The sequence below is a fragment of the Mustela erminea genome, chromosome 15 (genome assembly GCF_009829155.1).
Source record: "Mustela erminea isolate mMusErm1 chromosome 15, mMusErm1.Pri, whole genome shotgun sequence".
Taxonomy (NCBI): Eukaryota; Metazoa; Chordata; class Mammalia; order Carnivora; family Mustelidae; genus Mustela; species Mustela erminea.
In genome coordinates, this window is record NC_045628.1 from 57325828 (window position 1) to 57345920 (window position 20093).

Genomic DNA, 20093 nt, shown 5'->3' on the forward strand with positions numbered 1-20093 from the left:
AAAACAATAGTAAAGAATGGAAAACTTTATAAATGTGGCAGATATTAAGCCAATAATGTCCATAATTCATTACAATTAATGGTCTAAGTATACCAATTAAAAGACAAACTGTTATAGCAGATAAACAAGACCCAACTCTATGTTGTCTATAAGCAACTTACTTTAAGTATAACTTACTTTAGGTTAAAAGTAAAGGTGCAAAGAAAGACATACTGTACTAACGCTAATTTTAAAAAAGCTGAAAAAGCTATAAATTTCAGACAGAGCACATTCAGAACAATAAAAATTATTTGGGATAAATAGAGGCAATACTTAATTATAAAAGGGTCAATTCTTTAAGAAGACATAATAATCTTTGACATGTATCCAAAAGAGGGAGTTAAAATATCTGAGGCAAAAACTGCTAGAATTGTTAGGAGAAATAGATAACTCCACTATTATAGTATAAGAGTTCCACACTCCTTATCAGTAATTAATAGATTTGCAGGTGGAAAACTAGTAAGGATATAGTTGAACCAAATAGTACCAACAATCAATAGGATCCAATTGTCTTCATCTAACAACAGCAGAAAACATCTTCCCAAACTCCTATAAGTCACTCATCAAGCTAGACCACATTCTGGGCCATAAAACACACTTCCAAAGAACAGATATTGTACAATATTTGCTCTCAGAACACAATAGAGTTAAAGTAAAAATCAGTAACCGAAAGATATGTGGAAGTCCCAAAATATTTGGAGATTATACAACACACCTAGCTAGGACATGGGTCAAAGAAGTACAGAGATGTTTTTAAATTGTTTGAACTAAATGAAAATAAAAATACAACCTATCAAAATGTGTGGTACACAGCAAAAGTGGGGCTTAGAGGGTATGTAGAGCCTTGAATGCATATATTAGGAAAAGAAGATTAATCTAAAACAAATACTCTAGGATTTTACCCTGGGAAACTAGAAAAGGAGAAGACTAGGTACCCTAGTCAATCATTCAGAGGGGAATCTAGATGAACTCTAGAAGCAGAATGCCAATGCTAATGGATGCCTTCACGGGCACATTTCCGTGAATGATATGAATTCATTAAAAGACTAATGACTATCATACCACCCTTAATATGAATTTTCAGGAGTATCCAAAAGGCAAAATAATAACACAATAAAAAAATATATCAGTGGTTGCCGGAAGTTTGTTCAGGGAGAGGAAAAGTATTGAACAGGTGAAGCACAGGGAATTTTACGGTCGTGCAATTATTTTTTAGGGTATTGTAATAGTGAATGCATGACATGATGCATTTGTCAAAATCCATGGAACTGAACAACACAGAGAATGAACCCTAATGTAAACTATGGACTCTAGTCAATTGTATGTCAACATTCGTTCATCAATTATAATAAATGTACTACACTAATGCAAGATGTTAATAATAGATAAAACTGTGTGCAAGGGAGGGGAATGTATGGGAACTGTCTTCTTGCTCAAGTTTTTTTTTTTTTTAGTCTAAAACTGTTCTAAAAATAAAGTCCATTAATTTAATTAAAAGTTAGATTAAATAAAGTGAAACAACAGAGAGGAGAAGAAAAGACATCAAACTGAGTGTAAATTACTTCAGTTTGCCATTGAAGGGAAGGATAGCTATGGTGAGATGGTGGTGGAGGTCTGGAGTTTGTTGAGGATTTTGCTTGTGTTACCATGTTTGTTTTAATATGGGAGAAAGGGGGAAAAAAGGTGAAGATAGTAGTATAACCATTTTATTGAATGAGCTGTTTTTATTAGTTTTATATAAGGAGGAAGGAAACATTCTCCTCCTCCTCCTACTGCCCTCCACACTCACATGGCACCTATCTCTCTTCCCAGGATTTTCTCATCACTGTCCTCTATGAGCCTGGTTTCATTTTCAGATATTAAACAAATAGTTCAACCTAAATCATTACTTTTAACAAGCATGTACTCAAACCTTGCCCCTTCTCCCAGCTCAGACTAGGTCTGCTAATTTGTAGACAAGTCAAAGGAAACAGGGTCATAATAAGTTCTTCCATCTTGTTCTTTACTTCTTTTCCACAACTGATAGTTTCTGCTCCTGCATAGGTGGGGTTAGGGGTGGGGAAGAGTTAAGGAATGGAGGTAAGAATCACACATCAGTCTCAGCACCCCCTGAAATGCCAGGAGATACAGATCAAGTAGTTTCAAGGATCCTCTTGCCTTGATCCAACTGGAACACAGCCCTGGAAGGACTATTTTTTTTTTTTTTTTTTTTTTTTTTTTTTTTTTTTTGCTACTCTGTATTAGTGGGGGGGTGTGAGTAGGGGAGTGGTAAGATGTTATATTCTCCTTGTGGCATACACTCCTCTTTCTCTATAAATGCTTCTCTGAGAATTCCCCTCACATGGCTTGAGGTGGGGGGAAAATCATCCTCTTCCACCCTCCACAGGGAGGGGAAGGTCAGGAAAACACATACCACTCCAATAGTGCTATTCAGAAGAATTCCTCTCTGTGAATTCAGGCCAGTCTCCAGCCATCTCTTAAAAGGGTGAGAGTTGGACTTGTTTTGATCATCTCTTTCCAAGCCTTGCCTTAATGTAGAGGTCCTCATCATTTATTGTACTCAGCTGAGACAATGGAAGAAAAGTCATTTCACATTCAGTCACAAAGGAGAAAGAAAGCATATTTGTGTAGTGAGGTACTGAAGAATGCAGGCACAGTGCTTTTCCTGGACCTAAGAGAGAAAAGAACATTTACCATTATAACCTAGCTGAACTTGTAGTACGTTGTAGTCAATATCAGGATGTTATAGTATTTGGACATTGGTCTGCCATTTGGCATTGAAAAGAAATGTCTTTGCTTGAAGAAGTTTCAAATGAGGAAGAGATAGATAAATAGCAAAGCTTCATTCAAAACAAACAAATAAAAAAAAAACCTCCCTTTATGTCTTATTATTCTATCAATTCTGTTCTTCCAAGAGTTTCTCCCTAACCTTTCTAAACCTAATACAATTTAGTCTTTCCACTTCTCCAGTTGATAACTCAAATTTTACCCCAGGCAGCTAAACAAAAGTCCTGATAGCTGAGCAAACATATACAGAAAATTTTAGAAGGCAAAAGAGGGGTTAGTAAGTAAAGAAAAGCTATGAATGCTAACACATTAATAGTTTTGTCCCTGATGCCTTGATAAATATAAACTAATTGTGTTTTCTTTTCTTTCTGGTTTAGCCAAGACTGGTAAAACTGAGCCAAAACATGTAACATTCATTCAAGATGAAACCACTTCAATTGAAAGAAAGAAAACTAGTTTTCCTGAAGTTGTTTCAAGAAGTCAACCACAAACCCTTGTCAATATCCAAAATCTCTTTCTTGATCATTATATACAAGAAAGAGTGACTACTATTTCAATACCCAGAAAAACTTCTAAGAATGTGTATTGGCATATTCCAGAGACTGCTACTGGTACCTTATTTTTTCCAACCTGTCATTCAGCCTCAAGTCGTGTTTTTGGGAAAGAAATAAGACAAATGAAAAGGTCAAGAAAATCAAAAGAAAAAGCATCAAAAATAAAAGATATTTATTTTGGTGACATGTTCAAAGACATTGTGGTTTTCTCCTCAGAGTTCTCCAGACTTCCAAGTACTACTTCCCCAGCTATTTCTCCCAAACCCAAGGAAGTTCTATCTGCATCTACCTACACTTTTAGGCAATCTCTGATAGGTGCAAGAGCAACAGTGCCAAGCCCTATAGCAAGATCTAGTCGTGTTAAAGGAAGAAGATGGTGGGCTAAACATTTAAAACAAGATACTGCTGTGGTACTAAGTATTACTCGTTTTCCAGGTCCCATCTCCATACCAACACCAGTTTTGCCAAGAAAACCTCAAAGACAGTCTTTGTTAGGTAAATGCATTCTGAACATGGTTTGTAATAATGGGGTCAAGTAGAGCAAGGGAGAGGGATGGCATGAAAGCAAAGGGTGGTTGGGTGGTTATTCCTTGCATTTGCAGTTTGGATGATGGGATCACTTTTGGCTCATACATTCAATATATAAGCCAGAATGCAGTAGCAGAAATACTGACTTTGGAGGTCTCCCAAGGTCAAACCGGGTGCTCTACCTCAATGGTGGTAGTGGGAACCAGATGAGGAAGTTCAAAGGATCTGAAAAGTCAATATAAAAGAGCAGTGGGAATGAACAATCATTCAGAAGGTAATCTAGATGAACTCTGGAAGCAGAATGCCAATGCTGATGGATGACTTTATTGACACATTTCCATGCATAATACAAATTCATTAAAAGATGAATAATTATAATGAAATCACAATACCCTTAACACAAATTTTCACAGGAATCTAAAAGTTGGTTCATTATTTTCTTTTTTCTAGAAACTCAGGTAGCAGAATCTGAAAATGTAGAAAGTACCCTGAGGCAAAGCACACCAAACCTACCTGAAGGTAAATGCTATATCATTCTTTAAAAAACTGCATATAAGTTTATCTCTCTATAAAAATATTCATGACTTTGTGTGTCAGTGTATGTGTATGTGATTCATATATATGTCTCACCTCATTTTTAGAGCTCAACTCAGCTCTTCAGGCTATTTACTTAGCAACTATTTTTTTTTTTAAATATTGACTTTAAACCAAACTGGACTGATGTTGGGAACATAGAAAGGATCCTTAATCTGGGTAGGGCAGGTAAAAATGAAATAATGAAAATTAACTACTTTCCACATGCCAGTCACTGTTCTAAGTGCTTTGGCTTTAGTTGCCCAGCAAAAACAAATGAAAAATAATCTTTAAAGAAAATTATATCATCCTAGACTCACATTATTTCTACAAAAATTTCACAAACACAGTGTGTAGTAAGCAATTCATAATTGTGAGGCACGCAGAGACACAAAATGAATGTGAACTAGCAAAAAAGTAAGCAGTGAAAACATACCCACAGGAGAGCCAAGTGTTAGAATTATCAGATACAGATTTTAAAATAACTTGAAGACTTTTGGTCTGTTTACAGTTGAGTAGCTTGTATTGGACAAATCCCCCTACCAAAATCAACTATTAAAGCTTCCCAAAATATAGAAAAATGCTATTGAAGATATTGGAAAGTAACCATTGTAGGCCTGACATGAGAGGCTACAATCATTGAAATAAGGAAAGATTGTAAGTCAGCTCTCCATTTACCTTGCCTTTTGCCTGAGGTCGTTTGTGGTGTTAGAGAATAGAGCACAAGTAGAAAGGGGGAGTATAACTGAGTTGAGGAGATAGCCATCAGACTTTAGAGCTGTCAGTATAGCTGGGGCTTGATGCAAAATCTCAGAGAGGAGAAAAGTGAATCCAATTATCTGCATACATATCTGCTAATTTCTAATCTGTGCATGTGCAGAATAAAACTCTAAGAAACACAGCAGGAAGTATCAGCTGAGATGCAAAGGAAATGAACATACATTTTCATAGTGGCATGGAAGACAGTTATTGGAATTAAAGCCCTGCCAAAATGTAGGGGCCTTGTAAATACACTGAGCTTTAAGTTGAAGACCCAGAGGACCCATGTGTTAGGAATAAGGATGATGTTTTAGAAGAAGGCACAAAACTAAAGTAGATTATCCATAACAAAGCTCAAAACCAAGCCTTAATGTATCAAAGTGATACTTTTTGCCTAATCAAAGAAAATTTAACACTTCTGGAGAGACATTGCATTAACCTGATCCTTTAAAATTCTCATCCATAATGTCTAGCATTAAACTTAAAAGAATCACAAGACATCCTAAAAACAGGATAAAGTGAATCAGTAGAAAGAGACAGATAATAGAAACAGACCCATAGAATCAGATACTGAAGTTTTCAAATGGGGATTTTAAAATAATTGTGACTACTATGTTTAAGAAAATAAAGAATAGGAGCACCTGGGTGGTTCAGGTGTTAAGTGTCTGACTTCAGCTCTGGTCATGATCCCAGGGTCCTGGGATCAAGCCCCACATGGGTCTCTCGGCTCAGCAGGAAGCCTGCTTCTGCTTCTCCCTCTCCCACTCCCCCTGTTTGTGTTCCCTCTCTCACTGTCTCTTTCTCTGTCAAATAAATAAATAAAATCTTAAAAAAAAAAAGAAAAGAAAGAATAAGTTGGAGAATTTTACTAGAGAACTAGAATTTTTGTTTTTAAAACCAAGAGTCAAAATTCTGGAACAGAAAAAATAATATAACAAATTAATGATTCAATTAATGATTAAACATAGAACATTCCAACTATAGAACTTTCTCTTTTTTCCTAGTTTCATTTACTTATTGTGAAAAATGATTACCAAAAGAAAGTAATATCTATCACCTTACATTTTTCTTGTTATGAGAATTTTTAAGATTTCAAATATACAGGACAGTATTGTTAATTATAGCAACCATAGGACTCTCTGAGCACGTTATCCCTCCCAATAATTCTGTACCATTAATTAACTTGACATCAATTAACTTCTCAGTCTCCTCCACATCATACGCTGAAACAAGTCATGCTGCTACTTCTGATTTATTGAGATTGTCCCACTCTGGTGGTTCCTTCTTTGAAAAGTTTCCGGTGTGAGTTTAATGGTCTTCAGATCCTTCAGAGATCCATCAGGGAATTTATCCTTAATCTCCACCTCCATTTTCTTCATTTCCACTCAAAAACCAACGGCTTGGACTTAGTCCATGAGGATAGGTGAGCTGGGAGCAGGCCACAGACTTTGGTCTTAACTTACTCTCCTTTCCTTCTTGCTCCACTCTCTCCCAAGACAAGGACTCTATGCAGTTAACTTTTACACCTATTGATCTGAAGTGGGCACACAGGGCCCATTTTATAAATAGAAACTCAACACTGTTTTCTCTGGTCTAAGATGCATTATCTCCTTTTGTTGAAGCAATGGCATAAGAATTACTGAGGTTGTAAAATATGTTGCTGCAAATAATGCAGCAAGAATGGCTATGAATATAAAATTTATATTACAAAATTTCACAACATTTTCCTGCTGCACTTAGGTGCATACTTGGATAGGACATTTTTGATAGAAAGTGAAGCCCACAAGGGTCTTAATAAAGTAAACTTAGATGATCTCTGTTTGGCTAACTTCTTAGTTATTTGGATTTTTCTTCTTGTATGGGGTCTTCAAACTGAGAGAAGGAAGCTGAATTATATATGCACTTGAAAAACTCATCAAGATGGTAGTAGGAGAAAAAGCAAGGTTGTTTCTTAGGAGGTGACCTCTATCTGACTAAGATTATATGATGTCCTTTATTAGTTTTATGAAGCAAGAAGCTCCTATGTAAATTAATAAAATTTTAAAAATATATTTTTACATACAACACAAAAAGACTGAGATTGGTGGAATTTAACTTATCTAGATAGAAATCTATAAGCATATGGTTTTCTTTTTGAAAGGCAATTGTACTATCTAATATGTGGAAAACACACACACAACAACAACAACAACACCTAGTTTAGCAACAAGATGAGATTGCGTGGGGGAAGGTTATGAGTGAGGAATCTTTTCCAGAGGATTTACACAGCTAACCTATTTATGATTATTCACTGTTATCATATCATCAGTACTTTTAAACTTTCATTCTAAGTGCTAACACAGTTGACTCTCATGTTTTCTTCTATTTACTTAGGTATTGTTAAATCTAGAAAACAAGAGGAATCACAGGTACATCTCATACGTGGTGGAGGTCTTAAGACTATCAGTGCAACACGATATGAAACAATAATAGCCATGACCAACCTTGCCATAGTAAACTGTCAAATATATGGAAGAAATGCACTTAACCTTAAGGTATGCTAGATTGTTTTAATGGCAACTTCTTTTTGTATTACCTATTATTTTTACTTTAGGTTTCTTAATTTAGATTAATTTCCATGTTATTGAAGGGATCTTTCCTGTTGCAATAGAGATTCTCTAGGAACACATTCAGATTTATCTCTAAACCTGTGTCTTAGTTTGCCTTCCTTCCAGTTTCTTAAAATGTTAAGATCCAAAGCAATTATAGTGTTTTTTCATTATCTAGCATGATAAGAAAAGCAGGATTCAGAATTATCATATTTTAAAGATATCAGAAATCTTTGGCCCCTGTGCCAAATCTAGCAATAGGCTGACTTTTTGCTGAACATGAACCTGGTGTGATGAATAGCAATAATAATAGTTACCATTTATTAAGCACCCACTATGTGCAAAGAAAATGTTACTCTTAAAATAGGTATTATAATCTTCATTGTGCAGATAGAAGCACTGAAGCCCAATGAAAATAGCTCATGAAAGACTACACAGCAAACAAGGAGTAGAGCTTGGGTTTGAAGGCAGGCCTCTTTGACCTCAAAATCTATGCTTTTTTATTTTAAATTTTGTTTTGAAATAAATTCAAACTCATAGAAATATTGCAAAAATAGGAAAAGCTATGAGTTTCTTGAGGGAAATTAGAGGTTAAAAAATGCCTCTGCATACTGGGGGATTTAAAAAGCTAGGTGCATGGCTAGCACAGGATGCATTCTCAGAAAAGGCCCAAGAAGACTCCAAGCTTTCACCACCTTTTAATGGTCTAGCTAATCATTGAAAGGGTGCCCCTCAATAGAGCCAATCTGAAAAGACCAGAATATTATTCTCTCTCCTCCCAGTCCTGTTTTACAGGACTCTTTCAAAACACTAACTGAGGGACGCCTGGGTGGCTCAGTTGGTTAAGTGGCTGCCTTCGGCTCAGGTCATGATCCCAGCATCCTGGGATTGAGTCCCACATCGGGCTCCTTGCTCGGCAGGGAGCCTGCTTCTCCCTCTGCCTCTGCCTGCCTCTCTGTCTGCCTGTGCTCGCTTGCTCTCTCTCCCTCTATCCCTGACAAATAAATAAATAAAATCTTAAAAAAAAAAAACAAAACAACGCTAACTGAACACAAGCTAAAGGAGCACAGATTTCAAAGACAACATGTGAGAATGTAAAGACAGCAAAAACAATTTAGAAAAATCACTAAACCAACAGCAACAGCCCACAGCAAGCAACAAAAATAAACACTGAGAAGGGGGATAATATAGTTTTTGAAGTTACCACATTATATAAGTTACCACATTATAATAAGTTATTATTATATATAAGTTATTATATATTATATATTATTAAATAATTTATTATATTATATTAATATATTATATATTTATATATTATATTTATATATAATATATATTACATTAATGCATTTATTATATAATTTATTATTATATAAGTTACCACATTATATAAGTTACCACATTATAATATTGAAAGTATTTAGTTTTCAACAAAATATGTGTAACATGTGAAGAAGCGATATGGCCTAGTCATTGTAGAAATTAATAGACGCTGTCTCTGAGGAAGCACAGACATTGGACTTGCTAGAAAAAACCTTCAACTCAACTGTCTTAAATATGCTGAAGTAGCTAAAAAATGAAGAAGAGGAAGAATGATGTGTGAGAAGAGATTTATCAAAAAAGAGATAGAAATTATAATGGGGAGGGGTGGCTCAGTCATTAAGCATCTGCCTTCGGCTCAGGTCATGATCCCAGGGTCCTGAGATCAAGCCCCACATCGGGCACCCTGCTTAGCAGGGAACCTGCTTCTTCCTCTTCCTCTGCTGTTCCCCCGGCTCATGCTCTCTCCCCTCACCACCCCACCCTGGCCCCGGCAAATAAATAAATAAATAAAATCTTTTTAAGAAAAAAGAAAACAAAATTATAAAGGAGAAACAAAAAGAGCTGGAAAATATAATAACCAAAACATTGGAAGCTTTCAATAGTAGGATTGAGCAGGCAAAAGAAAGAATCACAGAACTGGAAGGTAAGTCAATTGAAATCATCCAGTATGAGGAACAGAAGAAGAGGATGAAGAAGGAGGAAAGGGGAAGAAGGATTAGAAGGAGAAAAAGGAGGAGGAGGAAGAGGAGGGGGAGGGGAAGAACAAGGGAAGGGAAAGAAGGAAAAGAAGAAGAAAAAAAAATGAACAGAGGCTAAGAGGCCAGATACCATCAAGTGAACCAAATAGAGGTAATGAAAGTCCTAGAAGAAGAGGAGAAAGAAAAGAGCAGAAAGAATATTTGAAGAAATAATGGCCAAAACCTTCCCAAATTTGATTAAAGCTACAAATCTATAGATCCAAGAAGTTTAACAAATTCCAAGAAGGGTAAACAAAGAGATTCACAATGAGACACATTATAATCAAATTGTCAAAAACTAGAGAAAAATCTTGAGAACAGCAAGATTTGTCATGATTTGTCATGCATAAGGCATCCTAAAAATTAATAGCCAGTTTGTCTTCAGAAACCACAGAAGCCAGAAAGGAATGGGATGACATTTTTAAGTGATGAAAGAAAAGCAATTTCTTTCTTTTTTTTTTTAATATTTTATTTGTTTATTTGGCAGACAGAGATCACAAGTAGGCAGAGAGGCAGGCAGAGAGAGAGGAGGAAGCAGGCTCCCCGCTGAGCAGAGAGCCTGATGTGGGGCTCAATCCCAGGACCCTGGGATCATGACCTGAGCCGAAAGCAGAGGCTTTAACCCACTGAGCCACCCAGGCGCCCCAGAAAAGCAATTTCTCAGCCAAGAATCCTATATCCAGCAAAACTGTCTTTTGAAAAACAAATGAGAAATTAAGATGTTCTAAGGTAACCAAAAGCTCAGGGAGTTCTTCAGGGTGCAATGAAAGGACCTTAGACAGCAACTCAAAACCTTAGAAAGAAATAAAGGAATCTGGTAAAGGTAACTACACAGGTAAATATAAAACTCAGTATTATTCTATTTTTGGTTTGCAACACTTCTTTTTATTCCCTATGTGATTTAAAGATAAATACATAAAATACTAATTATAAATCTATATTAATGGACATACAATGTATAAAGATGTCACTTTTGACAATATGTCATAAAGTAGGGCAGGGATGGAGTTGTATAGGAACAAAGATTTTACACGCTATTGAAATTAACTTGATATCAATCCAAACTAGATTGTTAAAAATTAAAGATGCCAACTGTAATCTCCATGGTAACTATCTTTAAAATATATACAAAAGAGAATGAGAAGAAAATCAATATGGCAGATCACAAAATAATTAAACTCCAAAAAGGCAGTAATCAAAGAACAACAATAAAAAACATTTTGGAAAAGGCAAAATTATAAAGACAGTAAAAATAAACAGTGGTTGCCAGGGATGGTGGAGGAGGGAGGGAAGAGTGAGCAGGAGGGGTATAGGGGATTTTTGGGACTGTAAAATGTTTTTGTGTGGTACTGTGCTACTGGATACATTTCATTATACATTTGTCAAAACCCGTGGAATATTCAACACTAAGTTTGAACTCTGATGTAAATCATGGACTTGGGTTGATAATGATGTGTGTTAATGTTGGTTTATTGATTATAACAAATACATCATACTGGTGTATGGAATGTTGACGTTGGGGACCAGGGGAATGTGGGTAAAGGGGAATGTGGAGCAGAAAAATCTCAAATCAATAACCTCACTCTACACATGACGAACTTGAACCAAAGAGCAAAATAAACCTTAAACTAGCAGCAAGAAGGAAGTAAGAAAGATTACAACAGAGATTAATGAAATAGAGATAGAAAGGCAGTAGAATTGGGGCACCTGGGTGGCGCAGTGGGGTAAAGCCTCTGCCTTCAGCTCAGGACATGGTCTCAGGGTCCTGGGATCAAGCCCTGCATCAGGGTCTCTGCTCAGCAGGGAGCCTGCTTCCTCCATCTTTCTCTGCCTGTCTCTCTGCCTACTTGTGATCTCTCTCTGTCAAATAAATAAATAAAATCTTTATAAAAAAGAGAAGAAAAGAAAAGCAGTAGAATCAACAAAATCAAAAGTTAGTTCTTTAAAAGGATCAATGGAATTGACAAACCTTTAGCTAAACTAAGAAAAAAAAAAAGAGAGAGAGAGAGAGAGAAAGCAAATAACTAAAACCAGAAATGAAAATGAAGATATTACTACTGGCCTTATAGAAATAAAAGGGATTGTAACAGAATACTATGAACAATTGTGTGCCAACAAATTAAATATCTTAGATGAAATGGCAAAATATTTTAGAAAAGCACAAATTACCAAAACTGACTCAACAACAAATAGAAATCTGAGTAGACCTATAATGAATAAAAAGATTGAATGAATATCAAAAGCCTCCCAACAAAGAAAAGCCCAGGACCACAAGGCTTCATGGATGCATTCTGCAAAACAGTTAAAGAAAAATGAATACCTATACCTCTCAAAATCGTCTTTAAAAAAAAAAAAATAAAAGCGGAGGGAATACCTCTAATGGTATTCTGAACCCAGTTCCACCATGGTGGCTGGAGTAGTTCTCCCACAACACCAAGCAATTCTTAGACACCAGCTGGGTGCCTACAATTCAACTCAATTTTGCCACTACTTAGAGCTAACACCAGATTCCATAGGTAAAATGCTCAGTCCCTCAAGACTGCCTTCCAACTCACAATGCCAATCACAAGCCCAGGTTGGTAGGTACCAGTAGCTGACCAACTGGCTATAAATTAGAGGTTCCCAAGAACCATTACTTCAGTTCAATTAATTGGCTGGAGTGGCTCACTAAACTCAGGAATCCCATTTACTTACTAGATAACTGGTTTATTATAAAGGATATTAAAGGAATTAAAGGATAAGAGTCAACAGTCAGATGTAGAGATACATAGGACAAAGTATGGAAAAAGGATATTGTAAGGGCCTATTTAGCCAGAGCGACTCTATCTTGGTTCAAAACCATTTTGTTGTTTGTGCAGTAAAACTTAAACTGACCCTGCCCCCCCCCCCCCCCCCCCCCCCCGCCAAACCCCGAGAAACTTACTTAGAAGCAAGTCTGGGAAACCAGTAAAATATGGTCGGCTTGTTCCTAATAACAGAGCCCAGAATACAAGGCCAGGTCAGCCAGTTCCTGATAACGGAGCCCAGAATACAAGGACGAGTCAAGCCAGGTGAAAACATCCAATCGGTAAAGCGCACATACTATCTCCCTAACCACCAAAGAATGTAAACCCAGCCTTTTGGGCGCCAAACTTGAACGCCAATTCTGACCAGAGTAATAGGTTAGTTCAAACAGCTACTATAGGGTAAATTGTAATTCAATTAGCCACCTGCGTGTGGCTTAACATTACTATACAATGTTACAATCTCCTTGGCCATCTATGTGTGGCCAGGATTTTGCTCTATAAAAGTTAGTCTGGGGACGCCTGGGTGGCTCAGTTGGTTAAGCAGCTGCCTTCGGCTCAGGTCATGATCCCAGGGTCCTGGGATCGAGTCCCACATCGGGCTCCTTGCTCAGCAGGGAGCCTGCTTCTCCCTCTGCCTCTGCCTGCCTCTCTGTCTGCCTGTGCTCGCTCGCGCTCTCTCCCTCTGTCTCTGAAAAATAAATAAAATCTTAAAAGAAAAAAAAAAAAGTTAGTCTGTGGGGCTGGGAGGGGCTGCTCTCTTGGGAGGCAGCCCTGGCCGGTCAGCCTGACTTCTAATGCTTGGCGTAAAATAGAGCTTTGCATAACTTTGACCTTGTCTCAGTCTCGTTCCCCTGGCCGATCAGTCTAACTTCTAATACTTGTCATAAAATAAAGCTTTAAATAACTTTCACCTTGTCTCAGTCTTGTTCCTTTGATAACGGACCCTAACAGATATGAAGATTCCATGCCCTCTCCAGGCACAACTCTCCCCAAATCTCCACATATTTACCAACCTGGACACTCTCCAAACCCTGTCCTCTTGGTTTTTATGAAGGCTTTATTACATAGGCATAATTGATTAAACCATTAGCCTTTGGTGATTGAACTCAATATCCAACCTTTTCCCCTCTCTGGAGGAAGGGAGTTAGTGAGGCAGAAAGTGCCAACTCTCTCATTACATAGTTGGTTCCCCTAGAAACCAGGCTCCATCCTTCAGTGCTTTCCAAAAGTCACCTTATTAACATAAATCCAGTTGTGGAAAGGGACTTGTTATGCATTTCACCTTTATGGCCCTGAAGTGATTTCAGGAACTGAGGAAAGGGGATCAAATATAACAAAAGATGTTCCCACTGCTCTTATGATTCCAGAAATTTCAAGAATTTGGAGACACGTGAGTCAGGAACTTCGAATGAAAACCAAATATATATGAGAGATATATTTTGGTCATCTGAGTGACCAAATACATATTCTTGTGAATTAGAATATCACAATCTCAGGATGCCTGGGTGGCTCAGTCAGTTAAGTGACTGCCTTCAGCTTGTGTCATGATCCCAGGGTCCTGGGATCGAGTCCTGCATCAGACTCCTTGCTCAGCAGGGAGCTCGCTTCTCCCTCTGCCTCTGCCTGCCACTCTGCCTGCTTGTACTCTCAATCTCTCTCTGACAAATAAATAAATAAAACCTTAAAAAAAACCAACAACACGAATATCACAATCTCTAACACATTCTGTGTTGTCAGTATAACCTAGATGCCAAAGGAAAAAAAGACACCAAAGAAAACCACAATCAACACCCCTTATGAATATGGATAAAAATCCTCAGCAAAATACTAGCAAACTGAATCCAAAAAATTAAAAGAATTATATGTAATAACAAAGGGACATTTATTCTTGAAATAAAAGAATGATTCAAAAAGAAAATCAATACACATTAAACATAATATGCATATATATACATATTATTATACATAAAAATACAATATTCATAAAGGGAAAAATAGTCATCTTAATTGATGCAGAAAAGGTATTTGACAAGACTTAGTTTTTTGAAAGGATTAATAAAATTTCTAAATCCATAATATGATTGATTAAGGAAAAACAAAAGAAAACTCTAAATATCAAATCAAAATTTTAAAAAAAGGGGACATCACCACATGTCTCAGACATCAAAATAGAAGATCACAAAACACTAAGAACAACCTTTTCCCAGTAAATGGCCCAGCTGTGATGAAATGGAAAACTTCCTTGGAAAACACAACCTGATAAAACAGTTTCAACAAGAAATAGAACACCAGTGTAGTTTTGTGCCTGTAACAAAATCTAATTAAGATTTTAGGTAAGAGCCTTTACACAAAGAAAGTTCTAGGCACATAGGACTTCCCCAGTGAGTCTATAAAATATTTAAGGACGAAATAACACTAGTTTATACGAACTCATTTTATGATGCCTATATAACTTCGACACCAAGGCCAGACAAGGATATCATAAGAAAGGAAAATTATAGACCACTATTTTTCATAAATTAAGTGCAAAAATTCTCAAGAAAACATTAGCAAGTCAAATTCAGCAATATCAAAAATTAAAAGTGAAGGATAATGTATCATGACTAAATGAAGCTTTCACAAGAAAAGATTTTCAACAATATCATCTTAATAAATGCAAAAACTTGACAACATTCAACATCCATTTAAGATGACAGAAAGGGGCACCTGGGTAGCTCAGTTGGTTAAGCACCTGACTTCAGCTTAGGTCATGATCCTGGGGTCTTGGGTTAGAGCCTCCCATTGGGGCTCCCAGCTCACAAAGGAACCTACTTCTGCCTCTCCTTCTGCGCCTCTCAAACTTGTGTTCTTTCTTTCTCTCTCTCTTTCTCTCTCAAATAAATAAAATCTTTTTTAAAAAGATGAAAGAAAACAAATATACCTCTAAGTAAACTAGGGTTAAAGAAAACCTTTCATAATTAAATAAACAGTATCTATGAAAACTCTGCCACCAACATCATATATAATCAGTAAGGATTGAATACTTTCTCCCTAAGATAGGTGCAAGGCAAGAAAATTCTTTCCTTCACTTTTATCCTACATTGTAATGATGATTTTAGCCACTTACATAAGATAAGAAAGATTAGGAAGAAGTAAAACTATTTTCATTGGCATACAACACAACTGTTTATGTAGCAGAATCTCAAAACAATCTTACCAATAAGTAAATTTAGCTGGAAACAAAGTCAGAAGTTTAAAAACTGACATAGGACTATCATCAGGGTCAAAGTCATAGAGGTCATCTAGAATTCTGCCACACACACACACACACACACACACACACACACACACACACACAAAAGAAAAAGAGAAAGGAAAAAAGACTTTGACAGATCTTTACAAAGGATGATATACTAAGGGTCAACCATAACATGAAAATGTTCTCGTCATTGCTCATCAAGGATGACAAATTGAAACCACAGTCAGATTGCACAGCATATCCTATAGGATGACTAAAATTAAAAACTCAGGAAGGGGTCAGTTAAAAAAAACAAAAACAAACTCTGGTAGTATTCCCTTATTTGTTTTTCATGTAGTGAGCTTTCTGATTTGCTGATTCTTACCATTCTGTTTTTTATTTTATTAATTTTTTTAAAGATTATTTATTTATTTATTTATTTGACAGAGATTGATCACAAGTAGACAGAGAGGCAGGCAGAGAGAGGGAGGAAGGGAAGCAGGCTCCCCGCCGAGCAGAGAGCCCGATGTGGGACTCGATCCCAGGACCCTGAGATCATGACCCGAGCCGAAGGCAGCGGCTTAACCCACTGAGCCACCCAGGCGCCCTATTTTATTAATTTTTGCCCTATCTTTATTAGTAGTATCTTTCTTCTTCTTCTTTTTTTTTTTTTAAGATTTTATTTATTTATTTGACAGAGAGAAATCACAAGTAGATGAAGAGGCAGGCAGAGAGAGAGAGAGGGGGAAGCAGGCTCCCTGCTGAGCAGAGAGCCCGACACGGGACTCGATCCCAGGACCCTGAGATCATGACCTGAGCCGAAGGCAGCGGCTTAACCCACTGAGCCACCCAGGCGCCCTCTTTCTTCTTTTGGAAGGATTTATTTGCTGTCCTTTTTCTAACTTCTTTATATGAATGTGGGCTTCCTATGAAAAGGGTGATTTTCAGCCTTTCCTTTTCTTGTTTATGTATTTAAGACTCCAAATTTTTCTGTAATCATAACTTTAACTATATCCTCCAAGGTTCAAAATGTCGTATTTTTTAATATTTTAATTTTGAAATGATTTAAAAATTATAGAGGTGTTGTAAGAAAAGTACAAAGGAAGCCCGCAGAAGTACTTCATTACCCCGGAATACTTAAGCACATATTCCCTATAAGCAAGGACATTCTCCTACATAACCATAGGGCAGCCTTCAAAATCAGGAAATTAATATTGATTCATTACTCTATTCAACCAAGAGATCCCACTTGAAGTTTGCTAATTTACCCCATAATGTTCTTTATCACAGAGGGATCTAATCCAGGGTCACAAGCTGAACACTGTTGTTTCAGTTTCTTTCAAGCTGATGTTTCCAGCTTTCTTTGACTTTCATGACTTTGAAACTTAAAAATTACAGGCAAGTTATTTTACAAAATGTGCATTACTGTGGGGTTTTAGTATATTTTCCAGTGATTAGATATAGGTCATTCAATGTTGGCATTAATATCTCAAAATGTTTTTCTTTAATTTTATTTTATCATATGGCACATGATTTCAATTTATCCCATTACTAATAGGGTTTACTTAGATTACTTGTTTAAAGTGGTATCTTCAGAGCTTCTTCACTGTTACTTTCTTCCCCTTTGCACTTAATATATAAAAATGATGCAAATAATCCTACTTCTCATCAAATGTTCAATTTGTTTCATGTGGTGAGTATAATCTGTTATACTGTTACTGATTTTTAGTGGGATGGCTGGAGCGGAAGTGCGTATGGGCTGGGGTGGTCCTAGGACTCTTGGTGCAGAGGGTTCTCTGATGGGACAGCTGGAGCTGAAGTGGGGGCAAGCCAAGTGGTCCTAGCATGCTCAGTTCAGGGTCACTCTGATAAGGTGTCTGGAACTGAGGCGGGGCACAGACTAGGGTGTACTGGGGTGCTCTGTGCAGGGGGTGCTAATGGGGTGGCTGGAGCTGAGGCAGGGGGCACGCTGGGGGTTCCTTGGGATGTTTTGCATAGGGAATACCCTGGTGGGGCTGCTGGGGCCAAACAGGAATGAGCCAGGAAGTCCTAGAGCACTCCACTAGGGGCGCCCTAACAAGCCATCTGGAGACAAAGTGGGTCAGGCCTGGAGTGTTTTGGGGTGGTTTGCACCTGCGCCACCTTGCCTTGATGGCTGGAGCTGTAGTGAGTATTGACTAGGAGTGTCCCAGTGTGTACCATCTTGGGGCTGCCTTAATGGGGTGGTTAGAGCTGGCGTGGGCTAGGGGACCAAGGCTCACTGAGACAAGAAGACTCACTCTGGTGCCCAGAGCCTGCTCCTTTCTGCTCTGTCCGTGGACAGGAAATGTTAAACGTGGTGTTCACCAGCCCCTCTGGTCCATAGAGTCCCAGCAGCTCCCCTACCATTTGGCAGAGTTCTAGAGCTGCATCTCTTATATTCTAGTGGCTCTTTGAACCATGGCTTTTTCTCTGTGCCTCAGGGTAGATGAATCTGGTACTGGTCCCTCAGTACTGTCCCTCCCCGCTGCAGTTCCAGAGGAAGCGTTTGGGGTGGGAGTAGGGGGCTCCCTGCCTTACCGTGTTTCCATCTCTTCTGATGTTCTCTGCATGATCTCTCTATCTTTTGTTGTGCAGAAGCCATTCAGTCAGCCCTCAGTTCTTCTTCAGGTGGAATTGCTCTGTAAATAGATGTAGAAGGGGCATGTGTATGGAGAAGGTGAGTTCAGGGTCTCTCTATGTCACCATCTTGGACCAGAAGCCTCAAATGCTTTATTTTGATCTAAGCTTCAATCTTTATAGAGGTTTCCAGTTAACTTTTACTCCTAGGGCTGTAGCCTTTCAGCCCTTTCATACCAACTCTGAGACCCCCTTGTCCTCGATAAGCCGTGAATTCTAATTTTTATCTCTCTAGCCCTATTAGACTGGCTATAATTCTTCTCAACTCAGCTCGTCCACAGCTTTTGATTAGGCAAATGACTTAGGGAGAAAAGTAGTGTTGAATGTTCTGTCTACCATCCTGAGATTCTCTTCTTTCTAGAAGTTTGGCTTATTAAGACCTAGCTACTTTGTTAATTCTCCAAACATTTATTGTGTTATGTTTGTTTACCTTTTTGGTTTTAGTGAGAAGGTTGGTTTGAAATAAGGTCATTAACCATTAGGATAAGTGAACAATCAGATTATCTGGTTTTGTAGTGAATTTTATTTTTTTAAGATTTTGTTTTTAAGTTATCTGCACAGCTAACATGGGTCTTGAACTTAACAATCCTGAGATCAAGAGTCACATACTCTACTGACTGAGCCAGCCAATAGAGTGCCCTTTGAAGTGAATTACTTTATTTATTCATTTATTTCTTCATTCATTCATTCATTTATTCGTTACATGGGGCTTGAATTCACAACCCTGATATCAACACCTGAGCTGAGATCAAAAGTAGGATGCTTAACTGAGTCACCCAGATGCCCCAGGAGTGAATTACTTTAAATCAGAGGTTGGTGAGTTTTTCTGCAAAGGGTTGGATAAAAAAATCATAGACTTTGAGGGTTGCATGGTCTCTGTCACTCAACTCTGTTACATAATGCAAAAGCAGCTATATACAATACTTAAACTTATGAGCGTGGCTATGTTCCAGTAAAACCTTAACTTAGAAAAACAGGTGGCAGAGTGTAGTTTGCTAATCCTTGCTTTAGATAGAGAACGAATGTAGCTTTTAAAGAGTTGGGTGGAACTAGTGAAGAAAAACTTTATTTCCACAGCCATTAATATTATTTTTAAAAAATATTAGACTCCAGAGTAGAATCTTGAGCTCTGTGGGGTGATATAAAAGAATTAAAGGTCATAATTCCTGATCTAGTTCAGGACCTTATTAAAAGAAGTAGACTTTCTGTGAACAAAAACTTATACAAAACAAGTGTACTGATTAATCTAATACAGACCCAAGATATAAGGACTTAATTGTTGCTAGAGCAGTTCAAGAGATTGGGAAGGCCTCCACATTCTTAGTGCTTAGTACCTTTTTTCCCCTTCTTTTGAAATAATTTAATTTAATTTTGTTTTTTATTATTAACATATAATGTATTACTTGTTTCAGGGGTATAGGTCTGTGATTCGTTGGTCTTACACAATACGTACCACTCACCATAACACAAACCCACCCCAACGTCCATCACCTAGATGCCCCCTCCTTTCCACCCCTTCCACTCCAACACTGTCGGTTTGT

General features: G+C 37.5%; 1 protein-coding gene and 1 long non-coding RNA gene across 3 annotated transcripts in view; one reads left to right on the forward strand and one right to left on the reverse strand.

The window, feature by feature from the left end:
• LRRC63 (leucine rich repeat containing 63) overlaps nt 1-20093 on the forward strand; it is a 42974-nt gene that overhangs the window by 6722 nt on the left and 16159 nt on the right. For both annotated transcript variants that reach the window (XM_032315432.1, XM_032315433.1), the window contains exons 3-5: nt 3204-3875; nt 4359-4427; nt 7614-7774. In XM_032315432.1, coding sequence (XP_032171323.1) covers nt 3204-3875; nt 4359-4427; nt 7614-7774 — 902 coding nt within the window. The remainder of the gene's footprint in view (nt 1-3203; nt 3876-4358; nt 4428-7613; nt 7775-20093) is intronic.
• On the reverse strand, nt 1839-18540 carry LOC116574611. The gene is made up of 3 exons (XR_004279392.1): nt 18454-18540; nt 2453-2710; nt 1839-2074 (listed from the first exon to the last, which is right to left on the reverse strand). It is a non-coding gene; the product is annotated as an uncharacterized LOC116574611 (long non-coding RNA).